Source organism: Procambarus clarkii, chromosome 62 (genome assembly GCF_040958095.1).
Source record: "Procambarus clarkii isolate CNS0578487 chromosome 62, FALCON_Pclarkii_2.0, whole genome shotgun sequence".
NCBI classification, from domain to species: domain Eukaryota; kingdom Metazoa; phylum Arthropoda; class Malacostraca; order Decapoda; family Cambaridae; genus Procambarus; species Procambarus clarkii.
In genome coordinates this window covers 26,110,504-26,121,950 of record NC_091211.1, presented here as the reverse complement: position 1 = coordinate 26,121,950, position 11,447 = coordinate 26,110,504, and the positions used below count along the sequence as shown (strand labels likewise).

General features: G+C 42.3%; 1 protein-coding gene across 1 annotated transcript; it reads left to right on the top strand.

The window, feature by feature from the left end:
- Nucleotides 1-243: 243 nt before the first annotated feature.
- On the top strand, nt 244-11,174 carry LOC123766586 (sulfotransferase 1B1). Its single transcript, XM_045755857.2, has 7 exons — nt 244-331; nt 1,877-2,088; nt 4,262-4,405; nt 5,493-5,688; nt 7,848-7,974; nt 8,861-9,142; nt 10,045-11,174. Exons 2-7 carry the CDS (start codon nt 1,901-1,903, stop codon nt 10,158-10,160), a joined length of 1,053 nt encoding a protein of 350 aa, XP_045611813.2. The 5' UTR covers nt 244-331; nt 1,877-1,900; the 3' UTR covers nt 10,161-11,174.
- The last annotated feature ends 273 nt before the right edge of the window (nt 11,175-11,447 follow it).

Here is an 11,447-nt window from a genome sequence, read left to right as displayed (position 1 = left end):
CGAGGCTATGGGTCCCTACACTTGCACCAGAGGTGGTACCCCTTTCTAGGTATATATATATAATATGTGTGTGTGTGTGTATGTGCAGAAATAATATTAATAAAACAATTAACATCGTGTAGTGTACTCAATATATCAAAATATATTACTTTGAAACCCATATCATTCACTAACAAAAATTGGGCTACTCTTATTACAAATTCGCTACTTTTAGACCGTCAGTTCGCTACTTTCAGCAATTGAGTTCTGGCAACCCTGTGACCAAGGCCGCCGCCAGTCACCTCTCTGACAGTGACGGGGGAGGACGCGGTCGCTTGACGCTCTCACAATTGTACGTTTCATATTTATTATTTTGTCTATTGTTTATTTTATTCTCATTAATCATTCTTTTAACAAATATAAATAATTTGTACTTTTTGAATATTTGTTCTTGTCTCCCAGGTCCTCGACTTGTAGAAAAACTGAGCCTATTGTTTGAGGTAACGGGTTATGCTAATAGTTGTGTTATGGTCAAAGTTACTCTTACATGTTCACTGTCAATTGTTAACTTTAAGGCGTACCAGAAACTTTATGCGTGTCAGTGGCTTTGCAAGTGTACTATTTAATCGGCAAATGTTCTTTCACAATCCATTAATTACGTGTTGTGAATTTTAAGACTAACTTAAAAACAGTGTAGAATTGTAGTACTTTATTTAAGCAAAAGTACATACACACAACGATATATGAACAGTGGAGGATTAAAAAATAAATAAGATATAAAGTCTAAAGCCACTAACAAGCATAGAGTTTTGGGCATAAATTCAAATTCAATTTTTTTATTCAGGAAAAGTACATACATAGATGCTTTACAAACATAATGTTGGATTTATTTTTTAATAAGTTAGTTTAAAAATTAGAAATTAGGTTATATCACCACAGACTGACCTCACGGTCAGAGGAAAATGTCAAGTCAAATTCAAATTCAAAATTTAAAAAAAATAACGTACTGACGTACAAAACTCACGTACAAAAATTAAATAAAACTAAGTACTGTAACGAGGGTACAGTAGCGAGCTACAAATAGTGTGAGCAAGCCCAGTTTTGAAGAATTAAAAGTAGGATTGTAGAGTATGTATATTCACCTTGTTCCGGGAATATTTTGCTGCGGTTGATAACATGACCCATTCACTAGCCTCATTACACAATCTCCCTTCATTATTTCATAATGTAGGGTCGAATATATTCATATAGTCATGAACGCAATATATTAGGCAAGTCTTTTCAATTGTCACGAAGGCCTGTACATACCCGTCCTCATACAAATTACTTCGCTTTTCGCTCTACGGCCAAATATCTACGTAATTCAAAATGTATTTTTTTTCTAATTAAATCTTGTATTTTGTTTCCAAAACGGCAAGTTAAGGGTCCTCTGGTAGGTTAGGAGGGCAGGAAGTTTCAAAACGTCATGAAAACAGTTATTTGAAAGTTTCCTCTCCTAGCCTAACAGCCTATAAGCCAGAAGACCCAAAACAGATGTTTGTTGTTGTTATAGATTCAGCTACTGGAAACAAAATGTTCCAAGTAGCACGGGCTATGGTGAGCCCGTAGTGGACTTACCTGGCACAGGAGCGGGGCTGTAACTTCCCAAAACAGAATACGTAACAGTACGTCACTTTCGCGAGTACGATTTCACATTGAATTACGTCGACTTTTAGCCTGAGTGCGCATTCGAGCGAAAAGCGACGTAAATTGTAAGAGTTGCAAGGTTGCAAGGAATGGGTTCCTACTAAACTGATACTCTGTAAGTAATTGTCTGTGTAGCAAGTTTGAACACGCGTGCACCAGTGTCATACTGTCGTGAATCCTTGAGAACCATCAATCTCCATGCCTGTTGCAGAGTCCTACAGGATGTTGGCTAAAGATGAGCAACTCCAGGAGGACGCCTCGCCGTGCCTGCCTCACGCCAGTTCAGCCACTCCCACAGGAGGTACAGGAGGAGTTAAAGGCGAAATTCCAGGGTTTGTCCAGCGGCCTGGTGAAGGTCGGGGAGGCAGAGCACCTCCTTCCCCCACACTGCACTTCTCTGCTCCCAAAATACCATAATTTTAGGCGAGTTAAGTTTTACGGTGGCAGTGTTGTCTTGGGTATGATCCCTTCAGGTGAGGTCAGCATAAATTATCGGAACGTCTCTTGGTTACGTCAAGTAATTACTGCTGTATATGAACCTCCAGTGTTCAACACACGAAGAATTATGATTTTACACAGACACAGCAAAATTGAAATTGAAATAAGTTTATTGAGGTAAAATACACACAAAGGAATGAGGTAGCTCAAGCTATTCTCACCCCGTTCAGTACATCGTGTTAATACATACATAGACACACATCACAAACAATAAACATATTACCAAACATTCTGAGAGATAAACATCTACATTTCCTAACACAGCAAAGGTATAATTTACGTAAACTATAATTGCAGATGATTTCATTGTATTTTATGGCAAAGCCACAACACTGTACTCTCAAAAGCGCTGTAACTGCAGACTGAATTATGACTCGTGTAGTACAGTGGTTTGCGTCTTCGGTACATTAGAGGTTTGATCCCTGGGTGAGACAGAAACAGTTGGGCACGTCTCAATTGAGAGGTAGGCTGCTGCTGTGGGTTACATTCTGGAATAGACAAGTAGTTGGCCCTGGGGGACCTCGATGAGCCAAGTTCAGGCTTCCTGCATCCGACAAAGGGAATTGGAAACAAAACAATGTTTCCAAGGATTTGTTGAAAATTTCAAACGGTATCACTAATGTTTGATGGCATCGCTAAAAATGTTGTGCTATTAACTCTGTATATTTTAATAAGATCATGGTCCTGATCACCTTAATAATGAGATAATTAAATCGACCTACTGTCTGTTGCTTGGAGAAAATCGCCTTAACATATTTTAACCAAACCACAGGTCTTTTGATCTCTGCTGCAAAGTTAGTTATTTATATATCTACAAGAAAGTACATTCGGTTTATATTCTGCCCGAAACGCTGCGTGTACTAGGCTTTATAAAAATGTAATTACTAGGCTATGTATCCTCACAATCCCAATGTACCTTCTTGTATATATATATATATATATATATATATATATATATATATATATATATATATATATATATATATATATATATATATTTTTTTTTTTTAATAAATAAATAAATAAAAGTTTAGAAGTTACGTATATTGCAGTCTATGTGTTACAATCTTGCATAACCTTAACATGCACATCGTTTCGGGCAAGTCCTTTTAAGCTAAACAATAAAGTAATAATAGGTACGCTGACACAGAATTTGAATTCAACTTAATAACTACTTTACAAATATATATCAACATAATAGTATTACAAATAGACAGAATAGATTATACTTATAAAGTTGCATATGTTAAATTGGGCGAGTGGGTAGCACAAGGTGAGAAACAATTAGGCATATATTTTTTTGGTTTTACAGTACTTTTGAATGAGTCTTAGGCTGGATAATTTTTTTAAAATTCATTAGGAAGTGAGTTCCATAGACCGGGTCCTTGTATTTGCACAGGTTTAGTCTGACTCTAGGAATATCAAATATATTTATTTCTGGTGTGGTGCTCATACATTGATTACATCTGTCAAAGAAGCTGAGTTTCTAATCATTAATTAGAGTCAAGGAACAAGATTTTGTAAGTGTAACTAGCATAAGAGAATGTGTGGAGTGAGTGTATGCTCAGCATGTTTAGGGATTTAAACAGAGGAGCTGTGTTTTGTCTGAAGACAGTTTGTTTTAGTATTTATTGATAGCAGATTTTTGCTGGGTGATGATAGGCTTGAGGTAATTTGCAGTGGTTGAACCCCCCCCCCCCATGCACAGATACCGTATGTTAGATATGAATAGATTAGTGAGTTGTATAGTGTAAGAAGAGTAGAGAAGGGAACATATATGATTTTTTTTACTCGTTTTGGATATGCTGTACCTGAGTACTGAATGTCTCTTGTCTGTGTATAGGAAGTTTATCTCATTTTTTATATTAATGTTTACATTGTTTATCCGAATATGAATTTGGTTTGATGATTTGCTTCTAAATTAAATGTAGCAGGTCTTTTATATGTTTAGTGTGAGTTGGTCGACATCCACGAGTGGACTTTTAAGTTTATTCGTTATTTACAATATTATTTAGAGAATGTGGGTTGGTCCAAAGGTGAGTGTCAAGACAGTATTATACCAGTAATAAATCTCTTTCATATTTTGTTGATGGGACAGTTTCCGTGAGGACGACGTCGTGGTGATGACCTTCCCGAGGAGCGGCACCACCTGGACGCAGGAGATCGTTTGGGTCATGAGGAACGGCCTTGACTTTCACACTGCCAAAACCGTCTCACTCTCCATGCGTTCCCCGTTCCTGGAGTAAGTTCTTGGACCCGTTCACAGCTGGTATCAATCCAGTCCGTTCTCTGGTTTTGCCACTCCGTAAAAAAGTCCACCATTCTAACCTAACCAGAAATGTACGAACCTAACCAAGCCACCCAACACATCGATGGCTAGAAACGTTGATACTAGTGAGCCGTCACTTTTCACACTAGGTTGTATTTATAACGTTAATTATATGTGAAAAACGCGACCTATTTGAAGGATGGGTTGAACGTCCTTATCTGTAGGGGCCGCTGCTCGAGCAGCAGCTGGAGTACAACGGGAGTCAGTCTTGGCACCGGCTGTATTCCTGATTTATTGACCTGAATTTACCCGAGGGCCACAATTTCGCTAGTGGCCTTGGCAGGGGACGGGATGACGGTGACTTGTCACCGGCATCTTGTTCCGAAACTGTTCGAACAAAATTAGTTGTGAGTGTTGTGTAAACCGTTTTTCATTCATAAACATCTGCGGTTTGGCAGGTGGATGGGATCATTTTTGGGTCTTTGTGATGGAGGACGGGCTGTTTACAGAGTTGTGGTTCGAGCAGAGGTCGACAACAAAGCACTGCTCGATAAATGCTCGAACGTCATCAGTTGTGAGTCGCGTGTATACAACTTTTCATTCATACACAGAGGGTTTGGCGGCTGGATTAACGAGCATTTAAGCATTGTTTGCATTTGGACGGGCTACACTCTCCCAAATAATTCGGACTGGTCGGTACATCGACGGCCTCGCTTCTTGCAGGCCGGCGTTCGATACCCTACGATCCAAATTGTTGGGCACCATTCTCTCATTCCATTCTCACATCCCAGCTCCTTGTTCTCATATTCCTTCCAAGTGTTATACAATCATACAGACTAAATGCTCTCTCCTAACAATCACCTTGTATCATTCTCACATTGAATTGAAATTGAAATAAGTTTATTGAGGTAAAATACACACAAAGGGATGAGGTAGCTCAAGCTATTCTCACCCCGTTCAGTACATCGTGTTAATACATACATATACACACATCACAAGCAATAAACATATTACTAAACATTCTGAGAGATAAACATATACATTTCCTTCATTCTCACAGGTTTGATTCCCTGGCGCCTCCGGGTGCACCTGAAGTTACCTCCTTCCTGACGAGGCTGGGGTCGAGGCTCCCAGGACGCAGCCTGCAGGAAGGAACAGTGTTCCTGCAGCAGGCGGAGACGGCTTCGTCTCCCAGGACATTTAAGACTCATCTACCATTCTCCCTCCTTCATCCTCGCCTCCTCAACACCTGCAAGGTAAACTGCTCCACCTATACTTCAACACGTGCCATGTAAACTAATAGGATAGCATGTGTTGGCGATTTGTACGGATTTTCTGCATCTAATACGACACTAAACGGGAACCGGTCGGCCGAGCGGACAGCACGCTGGACTTGTGATCCTGTGGTCCCGGGTTCGATCCCGGGCGCCGGCGAGAAACAATGGGCAGAAGTTTCTTTCACCCTATGCCCCTGTTACCTAGCAGTAAAATAGGTACCTGGGTAGTTAGTCAGCTGTCACGGGCTGCTTCCTGGGGCCGGGTGGAGGCCTGGTCGAGGACCGGGCCGCGGGGACACTAAAGCCCCGAAATCATCTCAAGATAACATCAAGATAACCTAGACTAATAGGATAGCATGTGCATTGTGTTAGGCGATTTGTACGGATTTTCTGCGTCTTAACACGCCACTAACTTGTTATTGTATCGTTGCTAGGGATTTCTCTTCGCCATTTGGCTTCTTGTAGGTTTCTTATATATACATTTATATTTTCAAACTTTCTTTTTTATTCCCTTTTTCTTTCCCTTGTAATATTGACTCTTACTTAATTCTCTTTATGCTTACTTTTTCTCTTATTCTTTTCTTTCACCTTATTCTTAGCTTTCATCCTATTTTCCTTCATCTTATTCTTGTCTTCCATCTTTCTCTTTCATTCATTCCACCTTTTATCTGGCTCTCTTGCCTCATATTGTTTATCTCCTCCACTGTCCTTCCATCACACGACTTGGTAATTATAAAAATAAATGTTAAAATAAAGTAAAAAAAAAAAAATAAAATAAAAAATTAAATAAATTTAAAATTAAATTAATTAAAATAAAAATAAAAAATAAAAATAATAAAAAGATTAGATTAAATTAAATTATAAATTAAATAAAAATTAAAAAAAATAAAAATAAAATATATTTAATAAAAACTTTATTAAATAAATAAAGTTAAAATAAAATAAAAAATAAAATTATATAAATAAAGTTAAAATAAAATAAAAAATAAAATAATGATCCAGGACGGACCCAGACGTGGTGGTGTGTTAATATTCAGGTGTGTCTCTTGGTCGTCACATCCTCAGCCTCGTTATTGTGACTCGTCGCCTCCATATAATCTCGTTATTATGAAAGTTATCTAGAGAATGTAGCGAGTATAGTGTTTATGTGAAGGTATTCTCCATGACAATGAGCGGATACTATTGCCAGTGTATGCAGGGAACAAGTCACAATAACATAGTGAAACAAATAAGCCAAGAGAGGAGGTCTCGGGCCGTCCTGCGGGAATCCCAGGCATCTGGCTGGTCCGCTTATCAAGGTCATGATAAGTTTACTACCTACACTTGAAGGTACACAGTCCCGCTCCTGTGCCAGGTAAGTTTACTACGGGGCTCACCATAGCCCGTGCTACTTGCCCCGCTCCTGTGCCAGGTAAGTTACGGGCTCACCATAGCCCGTGCTACTTGGAACTTGTTCCGGGTGGCTGAATCTATAACAAAAACAACAACACTTGAAGGTCTCTGTAGTGCAGTGGGGTGCGTAGCTGCCTCACAACTCTTAACACCAGCATTCATCAAGCACTTAAGTGTCCACTTACGAAGCTTGTACATCTTTCCTCAGTCATGGTGGCTTAGTTTGCATTTGTTAAACAGTTAAACAGAAGAGCTACGAGGTTGTCTATAATAATAACCTTGGGTCGAGAGCGACCTTGCAGAGTTGCCAAGCTCTTCCTTGAGGTTATCTTGAGATGATTTCGGGGCTTTAGTGTCCCCGCGGCCCGGTCCTCGAGCAGGCCTCCACCCCCAGGAAACAGCCCGTGACAGCTGACTAACACCCAGGTGCCTATTTTACTACTAGGTAACAGGGGCATAGGGTGAAAGAAACTGCCCATTGTTTCTCGCCGGCGCCAGGGATCGAACCCAGGACCACAGGATCACAAGTCCAGCGTGCTGTCCGCTCGGCCGACCGGCTCCCCCTAAACAATTAACAAGTTGAAGCCGCCCAAATCCCCGCCCTGGCCACGAGAGATGGTGGACGTCGGGGTACGTGTTCCCGACGTCCACCGGGACGTCGGGGTTACGTACCCCGACGTAACCCCGGGTACGTAAATTCAGGTACGTGTTCATGGCCAATAATTACATTTTTGTGTGTGTCTCAGGTTGTGTACGTGGCCAGGAACCCCCGTGACGTGTGTGTCTCCTACTACCACCAGCAGAGGCTGGTCACGCTAGCCGGGTTCCTGGGAGACTTCGCACAGTACGTCGACCTCTGGTGCCGGGGACTGAGTGAGTGTTGACTCTCTTACTCTCTACACACCTGTGGCTCTGTCTCCACACCTGTCCGTGTCTGTCTTACTCTCTCCACACCTGTCCCAGACTGCGCCCTGTGTCTCTCACTGTCTCCACACCTGTCCGTGTCTGTCTTACTCTCTCCACACCTGTCCCAGACTGCGCCCTGTGTCTCTCACTGTCTCCACACCTGTCCGTGTCTGTCTTACTCTCTCCACACCTGTCCCAGACTGCGCCCTGTGTCTCTCTCACTGTCTCCACACCTGTCCGTGTCTGTCTTACTCTCTCCACACCTGTCCCAGACTGCGCCCTGTGTCTCTCACTGTCTCCACACCTGTCCGTGTCTGTCTTACTCTCTTACTTTCTCCACATCTGTGTCTGGCTCTCTTACTCTCTCCACACCTGTCCGTATCTGTATCCTGTCCTTGTTCTTTCTGTATCGTAAGATTATGTGCCCTGTTTACTCTTTGTCTAAGACTAGGTGTAGTCCCTCAATGTTGTAAGATCCTATATGCTGTAATTTCTGTGTATTGTAAGAGGCTATGTACCTTGTGATTGTAATATCATATGAAACCTGTGTATTGTATGATCTTGTGTACTTTACGTTGTAAATTCCCGTGTATCCTGTGTTTTGTACGAGTATTTGCACTAGTTTCCCTAAGATTCTATGTTCCGTAAGATCGTGAATGTACCGTGTGTCTAAGGTTCTATGTACTCCAGTATTTTAAATGTATGGTGAATATGATGTATGGTACAGTGGGTCTTGTTTGGTGTTGATATTTTGCCTTCATCACATTGTTATCACTATCACCATAGTCACCATCACCGTCATTATCTTCATCATCATTAAGCATGATAATCAACATTGTCCCCCCGTCCGCAGTCCTTCAGGCGCCGTACTGGAGACACGTGGAGGAGGGGTGGACGAGGCGTGACCATCCCAATGTCCTCTTCCTCTTCTACGAGGACATGAAGGAGGACTTCCTGCGGGAGTTGCGGCGTCTGGACACCTTCCTAGGGACGTCACTGACGGAGGAGCAGCTGCAGGAGGTGGCCAAGTTCACCGCCCTCTCCGGCATGAAGACCAGGAACACCACTAATCCAATGGCCCAAGCTGTGGAAGATGGAGCATTCAGGGAGGGCGCGCCAGACTTCGTCAGGAAGGGTGAGTGTCGTGGTGTGTGTTCTCTCTCTCTCTTTAGCTAAACATTTTTCTGGTATCGTGACAACTTCCTGATTGATACCAGATCAAAGTTCAGTAGTCTTCGTCTTCGATCCACAGTTGAAAGTTCCAGGATTGATCCCCGGGCGGGACATAAATGTTTTCTTTCATCTGATGCCTATGTTCACCTTGCAGTAAATAGGTACCCGGTAGTGGGATTGGGGGGTTATAAATAGGAGCTGCCTCGTATGGGCCAATAGGCCTTCTGCAGTTGCCTTTGTTCTTATGTTCTTAGTTAGACAACTGTCGTAGGGTTGCATCCTAGGGAGGGTCGGCCTAGGGTGAGGGGAATCTTGATAAGCCTAAGTGCAGGCTTCCAATCCCCGACAACTTCAGTTATAATATAGTCACATTAAAACGGAGGTACTGTACCTGCAGACTGGGCCCAAGCACCACATGCTTCTGGTAGTCACAGTCATCCCAGGCACAAGTGAAACATAAAATACTTAACCGACAATATTCACTATAAAGTAAAATATAAATGCTCTCCATTTCTCCATGGCACATCACTGGTGCCATGGAGGCCCTCACCCTTCCCTCTGTACACACTGCAGACGTCAACGACCTTGACATCAGTCAGGTCTGAACACCAGAACACACCTGCGCTAGTCCACAAACACCCCTGAAACTGCTGCTCTGCCCTACACATGTCACCACAACATCTGCAACAAGAAATACTACCTGAGACAATAAGGAATCAAAGTCATTGCTTTAACAGATCAGAAGATGGAAAGATGGGGGCTAGGGAGCTAGTGCTCGACCCTGTAACATCATGAATACTTGTGACCCCATCACCGACTTCTCTCAAACTCACCCCTCCCCCTCCACCCCTTACCTGTGTGTAGGTACTACGGGTGACTGGAGGAACCACTTTACACCAGAGCTGGAGGACAAGTTCGAGGCGTGGATGTCGACGGGCGGAAAGCTGGCCAAGGACATTCCCTTCCGCTACCAACTCTAGCCACGGACCTCCCCCACCACTACCAAGAATAGCCACGGTCCTCCCCCACCACTACCAAGAATAGCCACGGACCTTCCCCACCACTATCAACTCTAGCCACGGACCTCCCCCACCACTACCACCAATAACCACAGACTTCCCCCCACCACTACCAACAATAACCACAGACCTTCCCCACCACTACCACCAATAACCACAGACTTCCCCCACCACTACCAACAATAACCACAGACCTTCCCCACCACTACCACCAATAACCACAGACCTTCCCCCACCACTACCACCAATAACCACAGACAGCTACCACCACTACCACCAATAACCACAGACAGCTACCACCACTACCACAACCAGCAATAGTGGTGTATCATGGAACATAGTTGTAATGGTTTTATGCTTGTGTCATAGCTGGAGTGTTGTGTAGTTGCGTAAGTTGTTTGCCTTCGGGATAATTGGAGTATGTTGTAAAGTTTAATTAGTTCATTATGGACCCCATTCCCAGGCTGTGGCCGGTGGTGGGAACTTTCCATGTATTGTTACTGAATAGTGCTTGAGTATGAATGGTCCAGGTGGGGTTGAGGGAGTAAATATGGGGCATCTGGGCACATACAGTACCCTGTGTGGGTTAAACATCTTTCTGGCTAATGGCAACAGATGGCGCCAGCTGCGTTCAAGGACAGGGGCCAGATTCACGAAAGCACTTACGAACCTGTACATCTTTTCTCAATCTTTGGCGGCTTTGTTTACAATTATTAAACAGTTAATGAGCTCCGAAACACCAGGAGGCTGTTTATAAGAATAACAACATTTGAATAGCAAGTTTTCATGCTTGTAAACTGTTTAATAATGTAACCAAAGCCGTCAAAGATTGAGGAAAGATGTACACGTTCGTAAGTGCTTGCGTTAGTGCTTTCGTGAATCTGGAGCCAGACCGATTAAGGCTGAGCTTCTGTTGCAGACGTCAGATTGAGCAATGATGAGTTTTATTAAAGTGATAATCTGTAATAGAGTAATTTTCCGTCGTTTTCTTAACCATAGTTGTGTTCACACGTCATTGAAGTTGGCTAAAGAATCTGCCTTCAAGGGCCTTGTCTTTTTTGTGTTTAATTGACACTTTGATGTATTGAAATAAGTTTATTGAGGTATAAATACCCACAAAGGGATGAGGTAGCTCAAGCTATTCTCACCCCGTTCAGTACAACGTGTTCATATATATATATATATATATATATATATATATATATATATATATATATATATATATATATATGTATATATATAGACACA